At 40.5% G+C, this 27477-nt stretch overlaps 1 protein-coding gene across 3 annotated transcripts in view; it reads right to left on the bottom strand.

The window, feature by feature from the left end:
* Window positions 1-27477, bottom strand: part of PIP5K1B (phosphatidylinositol-4-phosphate 5-kinase type 1 beta) — a 340526-nt gene that overhangs the window by 151382 nt on the left and 161667 nt on the right. For 2 of the 3 annotated variants that reach the window (XM_021064629.2, XM_021064626.2), the window contains exons 4-5: window positions 16192-16322; window positions 2067-2184 (exon numbers count right to left, since the gene is read on the bottom strand). In XM_021064629.2, coding sequence (XP_020920288.1) covers window positions 2067-2184; window positions 16192-16322 — 249 coding nt within the window. Of the gene's footprint in view, window positions 1-2066; window positions 2185-16191; window positions 16323-27477 lie in introns of those variants that run through there. The other variant, XM_084987622.1, reaches the window with a different exon arrangement.

Below are 27477 nucleotides of genomic sequence, written 5' to 3'. Positions count from 1 at the left end.
TCAGTAAAGGGAGCTGACTCAGTCCTGGGCTGTGGATGGCCCTGGCCAGTGGTGAGCAGATGGCCATGGTTAGCTAGAAGCCACTGCCCTTGTTCTGCTTCTTGCAGATCCCCGTGATGGGCTTCCCAGCCTGCAGGTCAGTGGCCATAAGAGCATTAAAGGGAGACCTGTTCAGGGCAGACAGCCATCTCATCTCACTGATCAAATCTGTGTTATGAAGTGCAAGTCTGTGGCATCTCCTTGGCTGGCAAGAAGCTCAAGCTAAGTCAGAGGAGAATTTGTTCATTTGTAATGTATGGCAGAAGATGAGGTAGCAATCTTATTTTCAGTAAGAAAATATCAAGACCTAACAGCGTCCTCCAGATCCTGAATGACAGTGTTTCCTGAATGATAGTGACCTTCAGTAATTACCGAATGTCCAGAAACTAAAGATTCTTTGCTAATATCTATTTCTCCCCAACCCTGCAAATATGTTTGCGTACATGAACGGTTGGAGGGCAGGGCTGGTCATGCTAGATCCAGGCACCCAAACTCTCCCTTAAAGGGTGGGGTGAGGCAGAGACTCACATGGATGTGCACACTGATGGGCAGCAGGACGTTCAAGGACTTTCTACTAAGATCTTATACTCTGCGAAGACTTACTAATGTGTCTTTTTTATTACTCAATGAATGTATTACATTTATAGTTGTATAATGATCATCACAATCCAATTTTATAGGATTTCCATCCCACAACCCCAATTAATGTGTCTTGGGGAGTCAGTATTCTCTCACTCATCAGCAGAAGCCATGTAATTTTCCTGGGGTCCAGCTAAAGAAGAGGGTCATTCATGGGTTTTCATCAGCCCAGCACAGAACCCAGCTTTGGATTTTTATCATTTACAACCTTCCTCAAATTATAAGATGTGGAGTTCCCGTCATGGCTCATCGGTTAACAAACCACACTAGTATCCATGAGGACATGGGTTTGATCCCTGGCCTTGCTCAGTGGGTTAAGGATCTGGCATTGCCGTGAGCTGTGGCATAGGTGGCAGACACAGCTATGATCTGGTTGCAGACATGGCTTGGATCCCGAGTTGCTGTGGCTGTGGCGTAGGCCAGCAGCTGTAGCTCCAATTTGACCCCTAGCCTGGAACCTCCATATGCCACAGGTGCGGCCCTAAAATAAAAGACAAAAAAAAATTTTGTAAGATACCATTTAAATACTCTCTGTTAAGAAGTAATGCATGTTACTATATATCCTCTGCGAAGGATTATTCCAGGATCTGCCTCAAATCTTATTGAGATCATTCAGAATAGGATGAACAATAAATATTTGATGATATCCTTCCTACAGCCTCTCAAAAAACAATTTTCAAGAGCCCCAGGGTGTTAACAGTGAACATATTATGAGATAAACCATTTTCCTCTTGAAACAGAAACTTAGTTGCTGGCTTCTTGAACAGGAATAAGGTAGAACTCTGAGGTCACATCAGACTTTCTCACAAAAAGCCTGCTGTGTTTTGTACCCGCTATGTGCCAGAAGGCAGATATGGAGAAAAGACAGGCCTAAGGATAGGATGTGCCCTGGTACCAAATATAAATACCTTTGGAAAGAGCCTGCATGAAGAGCTGCTGAGAACAAAACTACCCAGCTTCTTTAAAATCATATCCAAATTGTAGGTCAAGGTGAAAATGGCTGTGGGCCAAAGCAAGTTTGAGATGAATGGTATAAATAAGGCAATTAAAATAGGAAGGCTTTCGAACAGAATCCAATCAGCAAAATTCACCAGAGTATTTAAAACTAACTATAATATATCTGTTAGAATAATTATCTGAAGCAGCAACCAATACCATACTTATCGAAACATCAATTACCACAGCAGATGTTGCTGCTATCCAGCAAAAGCTGCAGACTCAAACCACATTCCCTGAAGCTAAATTTATAATCATTATAAAACTTGAAACTTCTATGAGGCTCCAGAGCCTGATCAAATAAGACACAAAAGACACTTGTCGCTGTTGCAGTAAGACAAATGTTGACATCATACATTTCTGAAGAAGGAAGGAAAATGATAGGTTCTTACCAAGTAATCATCAGGCTTGATACCAAAAAGTTCTCTGAAATATCGGAATGCTAGTGGAGCATACGTCTTAAATCTGAAGTCTGGGTAGTGATGTGCTGGGGTCAGATTGCTCCCTTCACTGCAGTTAAAATAGCAAATAAGAGAGAGAGAGAGAGAAAGAGAGGGAACATTAGCAAAGACAATTGTGACTTCAAATTCTGGCTCCACATATCCTGTGCCAATTTCACCTCTAGTATGACATCCCTTGAGAGTGGGGCTCTAAGCTCATGTCACAAAGGCCAATGGCCATCAGGTAAAAACACATGCTATTGCATCAAGGGCCACTCCAAGTAGGCAGCCCCTGCCAATCACAGTGTGTCTGGAGCATGGAAATCCTTCATCATTCCCCCATGACTCCTTCCTGGGAAAATCAGTCCATTTTCCCCAGTGAAACCATTCATAACGATGTGAATGTAAGATCCAGGTTTTAGTACATGGAGGAATTTCAAAAGTGCATTTTGCGGGCTATGAGATTTGAATATTGTGATATATACTTTAAATAGGAATACAGAGAATAACTTCAAAAATATCTCACCAACACAGAGAACCATCCCACTGGGAAGACATGGGTCCTGAATGTGAACCTTTCTTACATCCATAGCACAGGAGAAGGTCCTTTAATATCTTAGGGATTTTAAAGCCTGATTTTCATTCCCACATACATCATTATCATTTTTTCCCCTCTTCTGGGTTCGTCTTTGAAAATTTCTATGCAAAATTTATGCTATATAGGAGTTCCCGTCGTGGCTCAGTGGAAACAAATCTGACTAAGAACCACAAGGTTGTAGGTTCAATCTCTGGCCTTGCTCAGTGGGTTAAGGATCCGGTATTGCCGTGAGCTGTGGTGTAGGTTATAGATGCGGCTCGGATCTGGCATTGCTCTGGCTCTGGTGTAGGCTGGCGGCTATAGCTCTGATTGGATCCCTAGCCTGGGAACCTCCATATGCCGTGGGTGTGGCGCAAGAAAAAGACAAAAGACCCAAAAAAAAAATTATGCTATATAAAAGGTATAAAGAAATTAGTGAATACTCATGAATCTAAAATACTGCTTAAGAATATTATTCATGAATCTCCCTCCGTACTTTTACTGATCATGAACCCTTCTTTCTCCTTAGAGGCATCCGCTACCCTGATTTTGATGTTTATGGTGTCTACCATTCATTTTATTCTTTGACTACACATAATAATACATTTCACATGAAATGGCACCTAATCATACAAGACACCTAATCTTTCACCGTAAAAAATTACAACAATGCAGGAGAACAGCATATACTTTTATGTAGAGGTTCAGGGTTTCCTTTCACCACATTCTAGGTGGGTCATAAGGCTCCATGTAAGTTTATCTTGTTACTACACAAATCAACGGTGCAAATAAAAAGGCTCAGAGCACTCAACACACACGTGTAATCTACCACAAGTTAAGTTTGCTGAGGTCAGTCAGATTTATTTATCAGTATCTGACACATGGTAGCCCGTAAGTATTTTTTTGGAGTAAGGGAACGAGTTTTCATGATAATGCTAATACAGTTAAGTTGATTCTTAGATGAAGCTAAGGCCTAAAAGTCAATATATAAAATATGAGAAAAAGAACATGTCATACATATGTATACATATGTTTGACTGGGTCACTATGCTGTACAGCAGAAACTGACACAATGTAAATCAACTATCCTCTAATTAAAAAAAAATAAATAAAACATGAAAAAAAAAAAACACCACAGTCAAAAATCATTCTTGAAAACTGGGAAATTTTCTATTCAGTATATCCAGTGCAGCCAGTTTTCCTCTCGCCTGGTTTCTGATGACTGTTTCTTTGGGTGAGTTCCAGAGGAAGCAGTTGACTGGTGATATGAGGGGCCATCATTATCACTATTATTTTTTTAGGGCCATACCTGTGCCATATGGAAATTCCAAGGCTAGGGGTCGAATTGGAGCTTCAGCCTGCACCACAGCCATAGCAATGTGGGATCTGAGCCACATCTGTGACCTACACTGCAGCTCAAGGCAACGCCGGATCCTTAACCCATTGAGCAGGGGCCAGGGATTGAACCTGCATCCTCATGGATACTAGTTGGTTCATTAACACTGAGCCACAATGGGAACTCCAAGGGGCTGTCATTCTATAATATGTCTTATCTGGAAAAGTCCAGGACTGCACTCGGGCAGTAGCATGGTGGGCACAGCAGGGGAGTGACACAGGGATGGAAGCTGACCAGGAGATGAGCCATCATCTCCACCTCAGCTCATGGACAGAGGCGCCCAAATCTCCCACATGGTTAATGTTGCCCTGGGCAAGTACAGGTGAACATTCACAATGTATGTATGATGCCCAGACACAGTATTCAAACATTTCCTCATTCCATATTTTGGGATTTTTGAGGAGACATGCACTCAGTTACAGATCTCACAGGATTGCCAAAAGGAATGACATGATTATAACTTGAAAACACGGGCTCAAACAACAAAAAGAATAAAAGCAAAGAGGCCCAATGTGACTTCTGATATCCTTCCTCACTGCCACAAGCAAGTAAAAATAATTACAATGCCTTGGGTTCTAAAATAGGCTATTTTTAGTGGGCTAAGAGTGTGGGCAAATTTTTTATTTCATCTACTTTCTTTTTTCCTTTCTATCTCATGCAATCTGAGTAACTCAATCCATTACAGCAGCTTACCTTCAACATTCAAGAGCATTCCATTGTGTATATTCTTGAATGTTGAAGGTAACACAAAAGAACAAAATAAAGCCATCTGCAGCAACATGGATGCAACTAGAGACTATCATACTAAGTGAAGTAAGTCAAAAGAGAAAGACAAATACCATAGGATATCACTTATATCTGGAATCTAATATACGCACAAATGAATCTTTCCACAGAAAAGAAAATCATGGAGAACAGACCTGTGGTTGCCAAGGGGGAGGAGGAGGGAACGGGATGGATTGGGAATCTGGGGTTAATAGATGCAAACTATTGCCTTTGGAATGGTAAGCAATGAGATCCTGCTGTATAGCACTGGGAACTATGTCTAGTCACTTATGATGGAGCATGATAATATGAGAAAAAAGAATGTATACATGTATGTGTAACTGGGTCACCATGCTGTACAGTAGAAAATTGACAGAACACTGTAAACCAGTTATAATGGAAAAAATAAAAATAATTATAAATAACCCCCCCCAACCCAAAACATTCAACAGTAAATAAAACAATGGTTCCACATGCATGGAATTACTCTGAGCTTCTTGGGTTGTTCACCTTTCCTTGGAGCTACTATTAATTACAATAGTTTCCCTTGGATTCACATCTCCCTGACTACCATGGTTCATTCAACAATGGTGTTAAAAAGGATATTAGGTTTCCTTGGAGATGAGGCAGGCAGGCAGGCAGACAGGTGTGCACGCATGCACACACACAGAGAACATCTCCAGTCAGAAAAAGGGAACACTTATTTCTGTAGATATCTAACCTGACCTGACAGTTGGTTAAAAAAAAAAAAGTCACTGCATCACTAAAAATGAAAAAGAATTGTGTCTAGCTAACCTTGGGTCACAGTAAGATATAGAGAATGGTATGGGACAACTGAGACAGGCTTGCCTGTATGGCGTCATCAGTAACTTATTTGTATAAATGGAGAAGATGAAAAGAGGGCAGGGATAATACTTAACACAGGCATCATAGAAGGTGGAAATTTCTTCATGGCACAATTAACATATATTAATAATTAACTCTGAGGTTACATAACCTTGAACCTCTCCATTTGCCTGAATGGAGAAGACCATTCCCTAATATTGGATTATAATACATGAACCACTTTTGTTTGTTTTTCTTATGAATTCTGCTTTCATTTGACTAATATTAAGACCTTGCATTCTCTTAAAGCATACTGGAAATCCTGTGTGGGAGTTAAGATCCTCCAAACGCCCTTACATCCAGGTAGATGTGGGTTCAAGTTCCATCTCGGCCATTTAAAGTTGTGTTCTCTGAGGTCTGGTACTGAGCCTCTGGCAATGACATGGCAAAGTGGATGGAATGGGAATGGCCATGTGCTTGGCATTGAGTCTGGATGACTGAAGCTGTATGATGATGGAAGACAATCCAGGGCCGAACACATCACATGAAGAATGGGGTGACTACTTAGTTTAAAAAGAAAAAGTCAAGGAGTTTTCTCGTAGTCTAGGAGGTTAAGGAGCTGGTGCTGTCACCGCCAGCTGATTGGGTCGCTGCTGTGGTACAGTTTCGAGTCTTGGCCCAGGAACTTCCACATGCCACAAGTGTGGCCAAAAGGAAAAAGTAAAGAGAAAGTGACAAAATGGAAAATATGTGCAACTGATATCACAAAGGGCTAATCTCCCAATACAAAGAGCTTCACTACACAGCAAAGAAAAAGAACAAAAGGTTATATATTTTCAAAAAATAGCCAAGGATACACTTAGGCACTTCACAGAAATGGAAGTATAAATGACTTAAACATATGAAAAGATTTTTCAACCTCATTCATAAAAGACTGCAAATCAACTCTCGGAGAGATCATTTTCTCTATCAGATAGGTAAAAATTTTAAACTTTGATATAGCTCAAGGGAGACTGGCACCTTGAAACATTATTAGTGGGAAAGTAAACTGATACTTTTCCTTTGCTGGACATTTTCACAACTTTTGTCACTAGTACAAATACACTTAACTCTTCCCCCACCTCAAAATGAAAGTAGGTTTATTAAGAGAGATATACCTTCCATAAGCAGAATGTGGTCTGTCTCAGGAGGCAAGAGTGAAGCAAATGTGTATAACTCTTGATGCAACATGTACACAACTGTAATTTATGCTACGATAAACTAGTGTTTGCACAAAATGACGTATGTGTACCTGGTTATTTTCTATAGCACCATTTGTAAGGACAAAGGATTGGAAGCAACTTAGATGTCTCTCAGAAGAGTACTATCAACTTAATTACGGTTCAGTCACAAACTGGAATACTATGCAACTGTTAAAAAGAACAAGGAAGCTTATATACTGACATGGGGAGATCTCTGAAACAAATTAAGGGAAAACAGATTAATGCAGAATACAGTGTACAGCATATCACTATTTGTACACAAAAGCAAAAAAAAATCTTTGGTGTGTACATGCATAAAAAAATCCTTGAAGGATGTACAGGCTCCTAGAAATAGTGATCAATAGAGTTAGACACTGGCTAAAAAAGGCACAGGAAAGAAAGGAAAACTTTTCATAGTACTTCTTTTAAAAGCATCATGAGGATTAAACCTGTGTATTATATTTCACAACATTAAAAAAAAATTCTAAGTGAGGGGTAAAAGCCATAACCCCCAAACAAATCTCTGTACATTTGGTACCACAAAACAGAAGGGTTTGCTTCTGCTTATTCAGCTGCTCCAGTGAATAACAAATACCATCTTAACATAAATGAAGCTCTACTGAAGGAAATGCAAATTAGTGGGCTGTTGGCCCCAGCTGGGGTTTGTCAGGAGTTACATAGCACAAGAGCCACACCAAAAAGCAGGTGCAGTGAGGATCAGCCAGCAGACTCGAATCTGGGTTTTCTGAGCTTGCATATCCGCAGACCTACTGGGTGTGGGTACAGATGCTGGCCCACAGACGTCCAACACAGAGAAGGCTCTTCTGCATGCATGAAATGCTGAGCCAAGGCAGGAAGCACAATTACAATCAGCATTAGTCAACTGCCTGGTGGAAGAGTTCCACCAAATATTCCTGTGGGCTTTCCTTGCTTGAGCCTGGGTGGCAGCCATCAGGAGACTGTCCAGCACCTAGACTTACTCCATAAAAAGGGAGTCTGCTATAGAGCCGAACTCTTCACAGCTCGAGATTTATATTATGTTTCTTCAACACATTTATGTAGTGCTCAGGGGGGAAAAAAACCATTTTCCTGTCTTGGCATAAAGTGGTGGTTTTAGAAATTTCACCTTTGAGGTTTGCAGCAGTGGTTTGAGATATCTGCATCCCATGAGCCAGTAAAATTTCAACAATAAAAACCTGGAGGCCATATATGGGATTTCCAACTTTATTTTGCTGAGCAAGAACTTTTAAAAGTAAGCAAACACACAGTAGTATCCTATCAAGTTGTTAAAGAAAGGGTTTGTTAAATAATTCCACAAAAGAAGGAAGAAACTTTGAATAAAAAATAGTACTTTCTCTTGTCCTTTTCTCCCTTATTTCATTTTTATTTATGTATTTTTAAATTCTTTTAATCCCTTTTTTTACTTTTTCGGGGGGGGGGGTACACCCATGGCATATGGAGGTTCCCAGGCTAGCGGTCTAATCAGAGCTGTAGCCACCAACCTATGCCAGAGCCACAGCAACACTGGATGTGAGCCGTGTCTGCGACCTACACCACAGCTCATGGCAATGCCGGATCCTTAACCCACTGAGCAAGGCCAGGGATTGAACTCACAACCTCATGGTTCCTAGTCAGATTCGTTAACCACTGAGCCACGATAGGAACTCCTCCCTTATTTCAACAAAAAGTAGTTAAAGTTTATTGTGGATCAGCTCTGGCATTTTGATATTCACTCTTCTAAGGAGGGTCAAAATGTTTTTCTTTTAGAGTCACACCTGTGGCATATGGAAGTTCCCAAGCCATGGGTCAAATCAGAGCTGCAGCTGAGGTATACACCACAGCCACAGCAACACTGGATCTGAGCCACATCTGTGACCTATGCTTCGGCTTTTGGCAATACCAGATCCTTAATCCACTGAGCAAGGTGAGGGATCAAACCTGCATCCTCACAGAGAAAACATGGGGTCCTTAACCCACCGAGCCACAACAGGAACTAGAGGGTTCAATTTTAAAGCTCAAGTTAGTGTTTACCTTAAGTCCCAAAGCATGTTCTTTCTTTTTTTGGCCACACCCATGGCATGTGGAAGTTCCTGGGATTAAACCTACACCAAAGCTGTAACCAGAGTCACAGCAATGACAACACCAGATCTTTAACCTGCAGAGCCACCATGGAACACCCAAAAGTACATTATTTGTTAATGGCAGTAAATGTTTAGGATTATACAGTGCTGAAGCTTGAGGAAGCATTAGCCACCATTTGGAATTTCCCATTTAGCAGATAAGGAAATTAAAGTCCAGGGAGGCAAAGTAATGACCTAAGCCACTCAGGAACAAACAAGAGGGGGAGATTAAATCCACACCATAGCAGTGGAAAATTACAAGCAGTCAGGTTTGTCTTAACTTCAACTTTATGTTCCTTAGTTAGTCTTCCTTCCCTGAATCCAGTTATAGGTTTCAGGGTACAACTTGCCCAAATATCCTAATTACTTCTCCATAAAGGCATCACTGCTGCAGTGTCATGGGGGTTGAGTTTGATCAGCCACCTGGGGTTCTCATCCGTATGTCCTGTGCACACCCAGCTTTGTGTGTGTATGTGGTTTTAGAGCCTGATAACCAAGTGCTATTTTTGGTGGCACTGGGAGGAGAGATTTGGTGCTAAGCAATGAGGTGAAACTGATTTAGTATCTCCAGGGCATTTGAAGGGTCCAGCTTTGGCGCTGAGGTCCAGAGTCTTGATGTTTTAGAGGCAGTATTTTATATATAGTGACCCCTATGATTTCAAACTATAACCAACAGTTAGTGGGTGTGGGGCATCTTGGCAAAACAAGTGGGTCAGCAACTCCTAGGTGACGGATTTACTATGAAGGATTGTAAATCTATGTGATTACGGAGGCTGAGAAATCCCATGATCTGCCGTATGTAAGCTGGAGGCCCAAGAAAGCTGGTGTATAATTCTCACCCAAACCTGGATGTCTGAGAACCAGGGGAGCAAATGCATATGTCCCAGACCAGGTCTGAAGGCCCAAGAACGCTGATGTCTGAGGGCAGAAGATGGCTGTCTGGCTCAAGCAGGGGGTGAATTAGCCCTTCTGCCACCGTTTTGTTCTATTCAGGCTCTCAATGAATTGAATGGTGCCCACCAAAATTGGTGAGATGATTGTCTTTACTCAGTCTACGATTCAAATGCCATTTTCTTCTAGAAATGTCCTCACAGACACACCCAAAAATAATGTCTTATGACCTATCTGGGCATCTCTTAGCCAGTCAAGTTGACACATAAACTTAACCATCACATCTCCCAGGAGGCAGGATAAGTGAAGGGGTCCTTTGTCCTCATGTACATACGGTGACACTGAGGCAAAGAAAATTTAGTGCAATACGGTTGGACAAGTGATGCTATAGTCCAGTAACAAACTCATGATGGCACCCAGTCTTCGAAGTGGACCTTTATTATTAGTCAGGGTGTGTAAAAGCATCCTTACACATTATTAATTGCCTCTGTTGTTCAGGCAAGATGAAGATGGCTTAGTTTTCACATATGACTCTTTAACCTGTAAAATATAAATCAGTCCTCTCTCTTGTCAAATTAGACAGTGCTCCTGAATGGAAAAACAAACATAACAAAACCAAGGGGACACTCTCTGCTGGTTCCATCCTCCCTCTCCTGAGCACATCTGTCATGGGTACATCTGAGCTGCCTTGTGCAGTACGAGGCTGTATCAGCTTTCGAGGCCAATCCCCTGACAGCCTGTCTTGAAAAGTCTATAGTTTAAGACAGCTTAAATTCCAAAAACCAAAGAATGCATTATGGGGTATCATTTACTGGGAACACATGGTATCATTGATTATCTAAACATTAAACTTCTCAGGTAATTATTACTACACTGGGAAATTACATTTTCAAGGCAATTTCAAGTAAGTTAAAATGTTATATAATATTCAGTGCATGCATTCATTTTTGAATTAGCGATTAATAATCTCCAAAATATATAAACATCTCATGCAGCTTTATATAGAAAATACAACCCAATCAATAAAATGGGCAGAAGATCTAACAGACATTTCTCTAAAGAAGACAGATGATGGCCAAAAACACATGAAAAAAGATACTGAACATCACTAGTTATCAGAGAAGGGAAGAGGTATATAACTTTTATTGATAGGAAATCATATTCCCCATTCCCACTACATAAACGTTAAACAAATATTTAAAAGAGTTTCGACTTGAAGGGACCTCACATTATTGGCTTATCCAGTGACAGCCACACCTCTCATTTAATCCTGAGAAGAATATTCTGTCAACTTTGTGTTTGATCCACATCTATATGAAACCTGGTGCCATGTCTATATAGATCAGGGATTGGTAATCATTTTTTGCAACTACTCAACTCTGTTCTTGTGGTAGAAAAGGTGCCATAGATAAAATGTCAGTCAGTGAATGTGACTGTGTTATAATTAAACTTTATTTACAGGAAGAGGCAGGGAGCTGGATTTTTCCTATGAGCTGTAATGTGCTGACCCATGTTATACGTAGATTTTCGGATGAAGTTATGTCAACAATACTTGAAATGCAGGTGGTTGGCTCGTCTGTCAAAACCCTAACATCTAGCACTGACATCTGATAATGCTTATGTCAACTTCTGTTTGCTTGTCATTTACAGTACTGTTTTAACCTTATTGTAACTACTACTGTAGTTCTGTGGAACTCTCTTTCCTCTCTGAGGTTATTCCCTGGCAATTCAAATAAACCCCACAGAGCACAGCCATGAAATTTAAGGGCAAAGATCCTCATATCAAGCTAAACTCCACATCATAAGTGCGGAGATGGAAAGGCAAGAGACTTTTATAAATTCTCCAATTAGATAATTATTCTTGAATATAGAAAGATACATAAGCTTTTATTGCCAGCTATCAAGCCATATTTTCTGTCCCAGAGAAGGCAGTGATGATGTCTCCCAGAGGGAAGCAGACAGATGGATTCAAGCTGGTCGTCAAGGGGCCAGACAGTAGATTTAGTTTCATAATCCTAGATCTTTTTTTTTTCTTTTTATGGCTACATCTGTGGCATATGGAAGTTCCTGGGCTAGGGGTTGAATCTGAAGTGTAGCTACAGGCCTATGCCACAGGCATAGCAACACCATATCTTTAACCCACTGAGGGAGGCCAGGGATTGAACCTGCATCTTCATGGACACTATATCAGGTTCCTTACCCACTGAGCCAGAAAGGGAACTCCTAGATGATTTTTTTATTCAAAAAAGCAAAAACACTGTTCCTCTGCTTTAATACCACAGTGTAGGGAAAACAAAACTTTGGAGCCAGCTATCGCCAAGTTTAAGTCCTGGCTTGACCATTTACTGGTTGTATCACTTTGGATTAAGTTCCTTAACATCTCAGGGCCTTAGTTACTTCATATGCAAATTTTTTTTGGTAAAGATGAAATGTAATAACAACAATTTAGTATTTGTATATGTCATATAGATTTATATTAGTAAAGCTGTGCTTGATTTATAGTTGGTATGTAAACTTTGCCTCCTGTTGACATCTCAGATTCATGTTTACATGGTAGAAACACTGTAAAACACCCACTTTCTTCCTAATCCCATATACATATGAAAATTTATCTATAATCTTGAGTTTGCGATCATGGCACAGAATGTGGGGCCAAAACATTAAGATGTGGTCTTGGTTCTCTTTACCAACTTCGTGATTTTCTAAGATTATGGAACTAGATAGTATTCAAGGATTTTTTATCATCCTTCACGTCTTAAACAGGTCCAGAGATTTTTCCATTTACAAAATGAAATACTCTATAGTGCAAATACATAATACCTAGCAAGAACTTTGAGCCACTTTAAAATAATAAATTTAAAAATACCCAATGTACTTTGTTGCTAAGGGCAACAGATTCTGCTGCATCACAGCAGTAGTAAATTAAAACATCTCAAGGCACTCTAAGCAATTAGTTCTATGATCCAGATAAACGCATTGAATTTGAGAGCTGCCAAAGACTTCAGAATGTTTCACCTGCTTGCAGCGGGGCCAGTTCTGCTCACCTTCCTCTATTCTCACGCCCAGGCATATGTTCAAGTATTAGAGTAGGGGAAGGGAGCATTCTCTGGCCGCTGTACTGAGTTATAACTGACACACAATAAAGTATACAGTTTGTTGATCTTCATATATGTATACACCACTGAAACCACCATCACAATCAATATCCTGAATTTACCCATCACTTTGTGGGGGCATTTTGGTCACTATGGTAACAAGGATATATTACTGGCCTGGCCTGGGGATGACAAATGTGCAGTCTTTCACAAAGAATTATCTCATAAAAAAAAAAGCCAACAGCACCTCTGTTGAGAAATACTGGGGCCAATCCCTTTGCTAAACCAATGAAGAAACTAAGCCCAGATGAGGAAACTGTTTTCATGTAAATGTATCTGAAGCACATATGTTCTTTAAACAAATGAGATAGGAATTTCTGAAAGAAATTCCTGTCTGAATCAAATGTTTAATGTCATATTGACATTTAAAAGCTATCATACTTTAAAATGATGTATTTTCAATGTGACAGTGAATTCCTCTAGAGAGGCTAAGTTAGCTGGGTGCTCCCCTCCCCAGCGACTAATGTGCCATTCAGCAGCAGCTGCTGCTATCTTGGCATACAGAGAAAAGGTCAAAGACACAGAATCCAGGCAGGTATAACTTTGGTTTCCTACTCCTGAAGAAAAAAGACCTCACTTTATCTTCATCACAAAAATGCAGTATGCCTACGATAAACTGTCCATGAACAAAAGGAATTAAGGCACTCAGCACCTGTAAGTGCCCATGAAGTCCTTTATGTGCTCCCTTGCTGTAAAGCATCTTGTATAGCCTAGTGTATAATTATAACATTGATATTTAAGATATTAACTTAAAATTCATTTGGGGCTTTATGAGCTCCAAGACTCATGTAGTAACCCCAAGAAGAAAATCTGGTATTTTCAAAAACAACTAAAGTGGGAAGCAATGTGCTAGGTCAGTGGTTCTCAAACTTTTATGTACTTAGAATCAGCTGGAGTGGTTGTTAAAACAGATTCCTGGGTCCCAGACCCAGAGGTTCTGCTTTTGTTGATCTGGGGTGGAGCTCAGGAAGCTGCATGTCTAACAAGTTCCAGATGATGCTGATGTTACAGGTCTGGGAATGATATGCTTGGGCCATAACTTCCCCTGCCCAACCCCCAGGGACATCCATGACTGGCTCTGTTAATGGGACACTGTGAATAGAAAAGATGAGCAAGGATGGACCACTGTGCCCTTCACTGTACACCTGTCTTCAGCTGTAACTGCTCCAGTGCCCTGAACACACTGCCAGCCACCCTCCCATAAATGGCCACCAAAGGAAAAAATTAGGTTGAAATGTTTGGGTAGAGCCCCTAGAAGACCATGAGAACTAGAATATTCTGGAAACACATTTACAGGAATTTAAGACTAACAGAAGATGACCTCCTGACTTTAAAGAGAAAAAATGATTAATACATACTTTTTTGGAAGGACAGACTGTTAAAAGCAAACACAACAGACAATTTCCAGCTATAGAAAGAGGACTGGTCTCATGAACAGATAGGATTATATCTTAGGGCTTGGGGTTGTCCATTATCTGCATGGAAACTTCCTGGCTGCTCAGGAAATCCAGAGAAGCAAACTTCAAAATTTCTACAGACCAACTTTGTTTTTTTTTTTTTTAATTACTCTGTGAATTTTATTACATTTATAGTTGTACAACGATCATCACAACCAACTTTGTTCTTTAGCCAAGATCATTTAAAGCCAAATGAGGCTGTCAGGGTGCATAGCTGACTTTCTTTCATGAATGGGCTCTGTTGTGACTACATGTGCACACTCACCTAAAGGTTTTATTTCTAAGCAGTTGACAGCTGGCCGAAGAAATAAATATAAGTACCATTTCCCTGAAGGTTGTTTGTTTTGTTTTGTTTTTAAATAAGGCACTGAGAACACTGAGAGGAAAAGTGTCATCTCAGCCATTCTCACTCAAGCCTAGTACTAAATGATAACCAAATTTGTTTATTTTGGAGAAACAATTATTTTAAAATATAAATTTCTGATAAGTCAACCCTTATAACCCCAAAGATAAAATAATTACCCCAAGCCCCCAAATCAACTTTATTATTTGCTAGATGACTTTAAAAATTTGTGTGTGTGTGTGTGTGTCTTTTTGCCTTTTCTAGGGCCGCTCGCACAGCATATGGAGGTTCCCAGGCTAGGGGTCCAATCAGAGCTGTAACCGCCAGCCTACACCAGAGCCACAGCAACGCGGGATCTGAGCTGTGTCTGCAACCCACACCACAGCTCACGGCAACGCCAGATCCTCAACCCACTGAGCAAGGCCAGGGATCGAACCCGAAACCTCATGGTTCCTAGTCAGATTCGTTAACCACTGAGCCACAATGGGAACTCAGAGATGATTTTTTTTGAAAAATACTGTCAGCAGTAATGACATTTACAATTTAATAAGGAGTACTTCTCTTCCTATACTAAGCTAGTCTTAGATTTTTGAATTATTTATTTATTTTGGTAAAGAATACATATTAAAAAGCTTACCATTTTAATGATTTAAAAATGTCCAGTTCTGTGGAATTATGTACATTCACACTGTGATTTAATCACCACTACCATCCATCTCAGATTTATTTGTTGCATTTATTTTTTTCCCCTGAACATGATAAAGTTAGAGGTGACATATATGGGTAACTTGGCTGTTTCTGCAAATATGTCAAAACAGGGGGCTCCCCATAAGTTTGCAGGAGGAAATTTCCCAGAGGAGATGCATGAGTGTACTCAGATACAGGGCCCAATTGTGGGCCTCCCCAACTCATCGTTTAAATTAGGGACAGCAAAATCTTGGCAACAGTTGCTGCTTCTTAGGTGCCTTCCTTTTTTTAAAGCTATGCAGACATTCCTCTGTGATTACTGTACTCTTTCCCACTGAACCTCTAAGTCTTTCTCCATAGGGTCTCCCAGGCATTGTCACAACTAATTAATTACAACTGGCCCATAGGATGAAACCTATTAACCATCTCCATAAAAACTGCAAGCCACCCAATGCAATGGAAAGTAACAAACATTTGGGTTGCTTTGGGGCAAGCAAAAAGTCCAATACGAACATCAGTACATGGTATACACATGTGTGGGTAGAAAAGTCTTTACTATGGGGATGTCACAAGGAAGGTGCCTTAGCATGGACCTCCATCATAAATAACAATGTTCTTACCTGGGTAGGAACACACTTTCCACCACGTAAAAATCTTGCATGAGAACATCTCGATCTGGCTTGGAGGTGAGGTTACCCACTGTGTAGCCTATTCCCAGCTGAATAGCACCTTTGATGGCAGATGATGCAGTCTGCAGAGAAAACAAGGATTTCAGTGTTAGCCTTAGTAGTTGGGGCTCTGTCCAATGCCAAAAGCAGCAAAAACAGGGCAGTGGGGTTAGATCTTCTTTCTTATTCCTAAGCAACGAGGAAGCTAGGTTTGAAAAGATGATAGAGGAGTTCCCATTGTGGCACAGCAGAAACAAATCCGACTAGGATCCATGAGGTTTTGGGTTCAATCCCTGGCCTCGCTCAGTGGGTTAAGGATCCAGCATTGCCGTGAGCTGTGGTGTAGGTCGCAGATGTGGCTCAGATCCTTTGTTGCTGTGGCTGTGGCTGTGGCCAGCAGCTGCAGCTCTGATCGACCCCTAGCCTGGGAACCTCCATATGCCAAGAGTGCGGCCCTAAAAAAAAAAAGATGAAAGACAAAAAAAAAAAAAGAGAGAGAGAGAAAAAGATGATATGTTCTTTTTTTTTTTTTCTTTTTATGGCTACACCTGCAGCATACAGAAGTTCCTAGGCTAGGGGCCGAATTGTAGCTGCAACTGTGGGCCTACGCTACAACCACAGCAACACTGGATCTGAGCCTATACCGCACCTTTCAGCAACACCAGATCTCTAACTGACTGAGGGAAGGAAGGGATCAAACCCACATTCTCAGAGAGACAATCTCAGGTCCTTAACCCATTGAGCCACAGTGGGAACCCCTACGTTGCTTTCTTTTTTTTTTTTTTTTTTTGATGGAGAGCCCATTCCAAATATTAAGGACCCTTCTTGCCATGAAATTTGGGTGGTAATCTTTCCTATAAATGGTTCTAAAGTCAAATTAAAATCCCCAATCTCCATCTTTCTTTTATTAAGAACTCAGAAACTTGGTAGAACACTTTCAGGACACAGCATTATAATTTCTACCAAAAGGCAATTGGTACGGACACATCTTTTAAAAATCAGAAATTCTGTAACATACTTATGGATCAAGAAGAGTATTTAGTAGTCTTGCCATGGATCCATAATAAAAATTTCCTACATTGATTTGTGATAAAATGCATAGCATTGGAACATCACTATTGCCATTTTAACATTTTTCCTAATATCATTCCATAATTATACTGACATAACTTTAACCTGAGGGACTTAACGTGTGTGTATAAATACTTTAAATCAACATAATTGGAGAAATAGCAAAAGAACTCAATTTCAGAAAATCAGAGTGCATCCTTCTTAGCAGTCAAAGTGTGGCATATTTTTAGGCCCTGCACTGTCTAATGTACTGCCATGTACATAGTAGGAACTAAATAAATACTAAAAATTAGTGGTTCTCTACCAGAGAATTCTGACATTGCCCGAAGACATTTGTTGGTTGTTATAACTGGTGATGGAGGTGTTAGTACTGGCATCCACAGCAGGTAGAGGCCAGGGATGCTGCTAAAGATCCTACAATGCACAGGATAGCTTCTCATGACAAAGAATTGTCAAGCCCAAATTATCACTGGTGTTGAGGTTGAGAAACCATGACTTAAATGAACATAACCAAGATCATCAGTTTTATAGAAAAAATATTATTTTTGAGCTAACATTTTTCACTTAGCAAATCCACGACCCATTTCCACCTTCCCGCATGCTTTATTCTTTTTTTATTTTTTCATGCTTTTAAATCTATATATCTCTATCTATCTATCTATCCATCTACCTATACACACATACATATAGATATATATCTTCTTGAAAAAAGGTAACCTCTTGATTTCTGGGATAGAACATGGTCCTGGGTCCATTCTACTTTTCTGAAGGTCTCTCCTTTCAATTCTTCACTAACTTCTCACATTTTTTCTGCTATAATTGCAGTGTCCCTAAACGTTTGATCCTTAATTCTCATTTATTTCTTTAATTTATACAGATAGTTAATCCATTCCTAATGGCTTCAAGTACTGGCTCTATGCATGTGACTCTCAGATCTTCTAAACCTAATTTGCATGCTGTTCTATCATCACAAACATAGTCTACAGAGCACCAAACTATTATCTTACAACCAATCTACACCCTCGCCCCCAAGACTGGTTTCTCTTCCCAAGGCTCTGTAAACCTGTCACCTAAGACTGAATCCCAAACAAACCACATCTTGCACAGGACCTCAGTAAATATTCGCTGACTTCACAAGAAATGTCTATCAGCATTCATACTGCTTGGTCACCTCCCCTATACAACCAGTAACACACTTTACCATGGAGTGATCATTGAATCGTTTTACTCACTTCCCAGCAAATATTTCATCATCCTTAGTGTGAGGACCATGGCCCACCCCCCCTCCCAGCAGGACATGGAGAAATGTCTTCGTGTTTTTCTTTTTTTCATATGCCTTTTTACTTATAATCCCAGAGAAGCAAGATGACAAAGGGCTGAGAGTCAAGCCCGTACAGTGTAACTAGCGCTTAGAAAAAAAAAAAAGTTGCTATTTTAATACACCACCAATTGGTGTCAGTAACCTTTTGTACTTACAGCTGACTTCTCAAAGCTGAAATGAATTTTTCTTTTTTAACCTCACATAAAAATTCAAAAGATTTCTCTGCACAGTAAGGTATACAGAGACCTCAACAGAGGTTGTATAGTACAGGGAACTCCAACCAATAGTCTGTGATAAACTATACAGGAAAAGAATCTGAAAGAAAACGAATGTGTGTATATGTCTAACTGAATCATTTTGTAATTTCTACATAGCAGAAATTAACACAACATTGTAAATCAATTATACATCAATAAAACTTAAAAAAAATTCAGTTTCTCTTCTCTGATCCATTATTCACAGCAGTGTGGCACAAGACATGACAATGGCACTTTCCAGAGGACCCAGCTCCCCAAAATGTGCTGTTCCAGACACTGTTCCAGACCGATCAACAGACTCACGTGCCCTCAAAGTGCCTTTTTTTCCCCAGCTCCCCACCCTCCTTCCAGAACGACCTGTATTTCTTCTCAATTCATTCATTTGGAGTGTCTTTGGCTACAACACCTGTCCGAGAGATGTTACCCAATTCCGTGCTGATCTCCCAACCTCCAAGCAACAGAAAGTGGTTAAAGTTGTAGGAGTCTATATGTAGCACTTTCAGACTTTAAAGAAGTATAAGAATCACTGGGACACTTGTTAAAACAGACTGAAAGCAAGCCTACGGAGACAATGAAAAGATCAGTGACTGCCAGGGGTTGGGGGAGGGGAGGTGGAGCACAGAAGATTTTTCAGGGCAGGGAAAATACTCTGTATGATACTATTATGATGGATACACATAAGTATGCATTTGTTTAAACACACAATGTAAACCATCAAGAGTGAACCATAATATAAACTGCAGACTTTGGGTGACTATGATGTATCCATAAGGTTTTGTTAGTTACAACAATACACCACTCTGGTGGGGGATGCTGAAACTGGGGGAGGCCGTGCCTCTGTGGGGGCAGGGGGTGTATTGGAAAATCTCTGTACCTTCCTCTCAATTTTTCTGTTAACCTACAACTACTCTAAAAAAAACAAGTCTTAAAAAAAGTCAACAGGCATTGAAAACACCAAAAAACAAAACTAAAAATGACCTATGGGTTGCAGCTCCAGAAGGTCTTCAGTGAAGCTTAAGAATCTGCTCTTGCTCTAAGAAGCACTGAAAAAAATCTTTTTCCTATGGTAGAAGATTCAATCTTGAGTCTCTGAAGGAATAAGATCTTGGAAAGGACTCCGCTGACATCTGTTTAGTTAAACCCAAAAAACAGACTTATAATACTATTACTTTCAATTTAGGCTCCTTAAAATTCAAGTGCTCTCAAGAGAGAAATAACAGAAATCATAATAAAAGTTAATCTTTTTTATCAACTATTTGTGCCAGGCACTTGATATATGGATAACAGCAACAATAACTATAATCTATCATAATCATAGCACATACTTACAGTGTTTACTAAAAGGCAAGCACTACTCTACAAGCTTTTGGTTATATTAACTCTTCCATCTTCAAAATAACCCTGTGAGGTAGGTACTACTATTATCTCCATTTTATTGACTCGGGAATGTCCAGTAGCTTAAACTAGGTCACACAACTAGTAAAGAGGTGGAGCGAGGACTCAGAGCTGGGGAGTTTGGCTTCAGAGTCCCAGTTAGGAACAAGTGTAGTGCTGCCTCTAACCTCAGAATCTCTCACCTCATTTAACCCTTTCACGGACACTGAAGAGTAGTGACAATCACACCCGTTTTACAGGTAGGGATTTTCTTTTTTTAAACTGAAGTATAGTTCATGTACAATGTTGTTAGTTTCAAGAATACAGCATGATTCAGTTATGCATACATAGATATCTATTTTTTCCAAATTCTTTTCCTGTATAGGTTATCACAAAATATTGTTTGCTGTGCTATATAGTAGATCCTTGTTGTTTACCTATTTTATATATAGTAGTGTGTATATGTTAATCCCAAACTTCTAATTTATCACGCCCCTCAATTTCCCATTTGGTAATCATAAGTTTGTTTTCTATGCCTGTGAGTTGTTTTATACATAGAATTATTTTCATCATTTTTTTAGATTCCACATATAAGAGACATCATATGGTATTTGTCTTTCTCACTTCATTTAGTATGATGATTTCTAGGTCCATTCTTATTGCTGCAAATTGCACTACTGCATTCTTTTTTATGGTTGAGTAACATTCCGTGCGTGTAAGTGTGTATATATATACCCATTTCCTTTATCCATCCCTTTATCCATTTGATGGACACTTAGGTTGCTTCCATTCCTTGTCTTGGCTATTGTAGATGGTGCTGCTATGACACTAGGTGCATATATCTTTTTGAATTATACAGGTGGGGATTTAAGGCTCGGCAAGGTTAAGTGACTTGCCCCCCACACATTGTTAGTGTGTGGTAGAGAGTCTGGTTGCAAAGCCCATGCTGCTTTTAAGCCTTTTTTTTTTTTTCAAAACAAACCTGGAATCAAAGTCAGAAGCTCTCTTTTATGTCTGACTGTTTGACCTCAGGAAAGGAAGCAGCTCTGGGGGAGCTATTCCTTTTAATGAAATAGGTATAAAATGTTTTATTTGCTTCTAATCATACCCAACCATGGGCAAGCCTAAGAAAAACTTGTAAACCACTTGGTAAACCAGCATGAACACCACTGTTAATGTCACTACTAATAACATGAAGAGGTAGAAAAGGAAGGAGCTATTTTGCTGCCATGGAAGAATCACTACCTCAAGGTTTCCTCCTCTCCATCTCTGTGTAAAATTAAATGCTTTAGCACTGGTGTATTTGGGTATAATTAATAAAAAGCATCTCCTGTGCTTCATAGAAGGGTCTGATTGTACTCACTGGGGGGCACATGGTTTCTCAAGTCACCAGCAGTAAAAGCCCCATCACCTGACATTTTCCCACTGGACATTAGACACAGTGGCTAGGATGAAAGAAATGATAGTATTTTCTGACACAATCACTCTTGAGCAAGATGTGCTTTAAAACTGCAACAAACTTTGAAATGCTATTTGGAGAGTCTCTGATCAGCAGATTCATAAATCATGATGGCAAAGAACCTGCTGTGTGTAGTGCTCGTGTTTGTTCTTCTAGAACCAGCAGTTCTTCCCCTGCAAACTCTGAGCCTCCAGCCCTCTCCTCCTTCCTCCGGAATCCCACCATGAGACCAGTGAGTCTGCAATGAGTTGGTGGCTCCACGGGTGCGCACGCCCGCGCGCGCACACACACACGGTCCCTCCGGTTTTCCTTCCTGGCTTTGCACATGCTCTAAATATGCTGAGACATGACCATTTCTGCTTTGAACTCCAAAGGGGACTCTTGACTCCTTTAATACATACAGGTTTAGAATTCAGAATACAGCTAATCAGGAGCTCCCACTGTGGCTCAGTGGATTTAGAATCTGACATGGTGTCCATGAGGATGCAGGTTCCATCCCTGGCCCCAAGCAGTAGGTTAAGGAACCGACATTGCTGCAAGCTGTGGTGTAGGTCTCAGGTGCAGTTCTGGTGTTGCCATGGCTGTGGCATAGGCCTGCAGCTGCAGCTCCAATTAGACCCTTAGCCTGGGAAGTTCTATAAGCCACAGGTACTGCCCTAAAAAGACAAAAAAGAAAAGAGAAAATACAGTTAAAGAGAGTCTCATTTTATTTATTTATTTATTTATTTGTCTTTTTAGGGCTGCACTCATGGCATGTGGAAGTTTCCAGGCTAGGAGTCCAATCAGAGCTACAGCTACTGGCTTATGTCACAGCCAGAGCAACGCCAGATCCGAGCTGCATCTGTAACCCACACTACAGCTCATGGCAACGCCAGATCCTTAACCCACTGAGCAAGGCCAGGGATCGAACCTGCAACCGCATGGTTCCTAGTCAGATTTGTTTCCACTGTGCCACGATGGGAACTCCCAGACTCTCGTTTTAATTCAGGCATTTTCAAGGGCTCAGGGGAGACAACATTTTGCCTGAATACCAGGAACACATTTAAAGCATTTGCTACTTGTAGAAAGAACAAGGTAACATCACACAAGCAAACCACATGCATTTTCTTTCTTCCTTTTCTTTCTTTCTTTTCTCTCTCTCTCTCTCCCCCCCTCTCTCTTTCTTTCTTTCTATTTTTAATTTTTTAAAGGGCGGTACCCTGAGCATATGTAGGTTCCCAGGCTACAGGGGTCGAATCGGAGCTAGTCACCAGCCACAGCCATAGCCACAGCAACACCAGATCCACAGCTCATGGAAAGCCAGATCCTTAACCCACTGATGGAGGCCAGGGATCAGACCCACCTCCTCATGGATACTATTCGGGTTCATTACCACTGAGGCACAACAGGAACTCTTTTGCATTTACCTTCATAGCTTCTTTTTACTAATCCAAATCTTTTCAGGCATGATGATAATCCTGAGAGGAAAATTAGTGTCACCTTGCATTTGGATAATATGTACTACTTTTTAATAACTGCAATTAATTGTCACAATGTTGTGTAAGGAGGTAGGGTTTTAATGCCTAATTTATAGAGAAACTGGGGCTCTGAGAGATTAACTTAATCAAATTCCTTGGCTAGTGTGTGGCAGAGCCAGCAGAGATCTCTGGTTTGGAAGGTACCAGTTCAGCGCTCACCCTTGCTCACTGCTTCACCTGCCTGCATTTTCTCTGCAAGAGGTGGATCTGATTCAAGCTGAGAAGCCCTTGAACAATAAGATAATAATGATGACACTATCAATGAGACAAAACGTCTATGTAAACCTGCTATTAGGGGAGCAATGATCGTGACAGCACTAAGGTTTTAATGATCTTACAGTGGTTACAGGAAACTGATTTCTACAGCACATCGTCTATGAAATTAGATCATTTAATGTGCAATCTGATTATCACTGGTTTTAAAAGGAAGTATTAAAACATTTCAAGTCAACAAATTTCCCTCCTCCAAGGTGAAATGATGACCTAATTGTAAGATTATAGCCAATATATACATTGCTATATATATGTATATACACACACATATATATAGCCAATATATACATGCTGACCTAATTGTAAGATTATAGCCAATATATACATTGATTTTTTTTTTTAAAGTACAGATCTAATTTTGTCATCACTTGGCTTGAAATCATCTAATGGGTCCATGGTACCCTCACTGCAGGATTATGTTCAAAAGCCTTAGCTTGACACAGAAGCCCATCTTATGATATTACTCCCTCCCTACCTCCCACTGACTCCTGCATTCCAACAAAAAAAGAAAGATCAATAATTCACACACACATACTATCCTTTGAGCAAGGTGGCCTTATAGGTTCATGAACCCTTAACAACTACATGTGAAATATCCTGCTTTATGCGTTTTCCTCAAGGAGGCAGTTCAGGGCTGTCTTTTTTTTCAGAAGATCCATTCTCCCAAAACTACAGATGGAGAAAGTCTAATTCTACAAAAGAAACGTTCATTGAGGAGTTCCTGCTGTGGTTCAGCAGGTTAAGAACCCGACTAGTATTCCTGAGGCTGCTGGATGGAAAACTGACTGGAGAGAATACATGAAGAAAAATGATTAGGAGGCAATGGTCATGGCTCATATTGAGATGTGGATGGCTGAGAGTGTGGTGATGAAGAAGATGGACACAAAAGTTGAAGGAGGTGAACAGAACTTGCTAGGAGTTAGAAATGAGGGAGAGAAAAGTACTGAAATGCCTTCTGGTATTTTCCTTGAGCAATTAAGGGGACTGAGGTTGCTTCTGAGTTGGGGAGACTGAAGAAGGAACAAATTTTGGGGGGAAGATGAAGAGTTCCATTTGAGATGCCAATGAGACATCCAAATGGAGATGTCAAGATACAAGTCTGGAGCTTAAAACAGAGGTTTGGGCTGAAAATTGGAGTGCTTTCACCATATAAATGGTATTAAAAAACCAAAGGGCTGGATGAGTAATATAGGGAGAGAGGGGAACATTTTAGAAGGTTCTTGAGCATGGTTAACAGAGATTAGAAAGAGAAAGGAGAACCCAGGGAGATTTAGGAGTGATGACAGGAGTGGGAAGAAAATCAGGAAAACATAGCTTCAGAAAAATCTTAGTAAACCAAAACAAGAATTTGAAAAAATATGTGACAACAGTCACAAATAGCTCCTTCATTTGATAATATGAATGTCACAACTTAGAATATCTAAAGCTGTGCATTAAATTCTCTATTCTTTTCTCATTTATATCAATTCATAATCCAAGCCTAGATCTAGACTATTTGACATTACTTGATAAACTCCAGTCAATTTATGCCTTCGTTTAAACCATATTTTAGAAATGTTCCATAACATAAAAAATTACATTAAAAAAGTATGATAAAAAAATAACTCACAAATGCTTTATACACATCCACAGAGGAAAACAAGACAGGAAGGAAATACACCAAACTGCAAGATTATCTCTGGCTTGTGGGATATTGGGTGATTTTTACCTTCAGGCTTTATACTTCTCAGATTTTCTAAATTCTGTTATATGCAGGAGTGGGAAATGTCCTTCACTAAAAGTACTTTTACCGTGTTTATAAATACATTTTGAAGGCTAAAAAAGACATGTTTGGGATGTGCTCATTTTTTAAAATCTCATTTTCTTTTAGGTCAAGGCCTCCACCCTAGAAACCCATGTGACTGTTAGGCAACTACAAAGTGTAATTATAATCAACTTTATTTTTGTCACCCACTGTCCCTCTAAATTCATTCTGGGGTTAGATCTTCCCCTGTCCTAGGATGAAATTTAGGGCAGGTCTATGACCCTTTTGGTGACACCAAGAATAAAGTTCTCTGCTCATATCTGGTCACAGGTTAGTAAAAAAAGTGGTCTCACATAGGTATTTGATATGTATAGTCCACTTCCTAATAAAAAAAATATACTGTCAGTAACAATCTCACTTTCCCCCATCTTTCCTGGCATGAGTAGCCACCAGCAGTGGGAAGGACTAGCGGGCTCCTTTCTCTTTTCTGACTGATTGCTGGAAGGAGCAAGAAAGGTCTGACTTAAGGAGAGGCTTACAGTGGTAAGATGCCTAGGCACTCAAGGCTTGTCGGGTGTATATGTACACCTCTTTATCTTATGGGCTGCTCTCATAGGATTAGCAATTACTCCTCCAAATGGCTGTTGCATTCTCTCTTTCAGGGGAAGACCACATCCCCTCTGGCTGGTAGTTCCCTGTTGTTCCTCCGGGTCCTCACTTGGACAGGCTCAGTGATGACCACGCATCAGTTTTATCTCTAGCTCAGGGCCCTCAACTGATCACAAAAGTCTGGGAGTCCCCCCACAATCGCTAAGTACCCTTGCTTATTAGCTTTGCTACCATCAAAGCATTTGACCAATACTTCTCTCATTCTTCCCATTTCCTAGAAGATGCTATAGTCCATTGCATCCCCTAGGCTGCAGGGGTTGTGTCAGATTCCCAGTGGTCTCAGTGAAGCCCCTTCCTTAGGCTTAAAGTGACAGGTAGATCTTCTCCTAACCCTCCCCTTTGTGGGAGTAATGCATGACCTATCAGCAACTCTCTCCAAAATTCATTTTCCAGCCTCTATGTTTCATGTGGGCTAGCCAAGGTCTTTCATAGATGGAACTAGTCTTAAACCACGTCCTTCTCCAAGCTCTGCACGGTGGGCTGCAGTGGTTAACGAATCCGACTAGGAATCATGAGGTTGAGGGTTCGGTCCCTGCCCTTGCTCAGTGGGTTAACGATCCAGCGTTGCCATGAGCTGTGGTGTAGGTTGCAGATGCGGCTCGGATCCCGCGTTGCTGTGGCTCTGGTGTAGGCCGGTGGCTACAGCTCCGATTGGACCCCTAGCCTGGGAACCTCCATATGCCGCAGGCACAGCCCAAGAAATAGCAAAAAAGACAAAAAAAAAAAAAAATGCTTGCACCTTTTCAGTTCACCTTGTCCTCAAGTAATTCACAGGTCCTGCTGATAAAAAGTGAGGTTTTGATCAATGGCATCAACTGGTTTCTCACTTGGTTCCATTCCACCTGTCATATGACTGCCAGACTCATCATTATCAGGCTTTAAAAAAAAAAAAAAAAAACCACCACCCAGCATGAAAACTTTCGCTGTTTTTTTGTTTTTTTGTTTTTGTTTTTTCCCCAATGTCTGCAGAAGTGAACCTCAATTATGGTCTTTAAGATTTTCTACAATCTAATTTCTACTAATGCTAATGACAATATCAAATAAATTTCGACATGCTAAGTCTGTGAAAAACACAACCCTGGAATCTCATGTTGTAATTCGACATAAGTTGATTTCTCAATCAGGAATAGTCAACTGTGGGTGTCCCTGATTGGTACTCAGCTTTCCTCTGTTAAGGTATCCTGCACCCTCATGGCTCTGACATCCTTTAGGGTCTCAGAGTCATCCAAATCCAGCTGGCTGATAGGAATGGTGAAGCAACACCCTCTTTCCACTTCTGACTACTTTTGCCAGAAGTCACCATGCAGGATTTTTACCCCAGGAGTGCTACTCAGCCCTTCACCCTCCTCTGGGTCCTGGGACAGGTCCGGTACAACATTAAAGGGCTTCCTACCCTTCTGGATTTGGCCAATGGGACATCTGCACAGGACACTGAAGAGAGGTTAGAGGGTGACTTTAGGGTGTCCACTCCCTTTCTTCCCTAACTGCAGGTTTGGCTCAGTCTTGTGTGTTCTTCTGAAGGCTCCTTTCCTTTCTTGGGAGCCTCTCTAGGT

This window comes from Sus scrofa, chromosome 1 (assembly GCF_054392235.1).
Source record: "Sus scrofa isolate SSC_HxYL_T2T_F1_AM1 chromosome 1, Sscrofa_HxYL_maternal_Yorkshire_Landrace_v2.0, whole genome shotgun sequence".
Taxonomy (NCBI): Eukaryota; Metazoa; Chordata; class Mammalia; order Artiodactyla; family Suidae; genus Sus; species Sus scrofa.
This window is presented reverse-complemented; position numbering and strand designations above follow the sequence as displayed.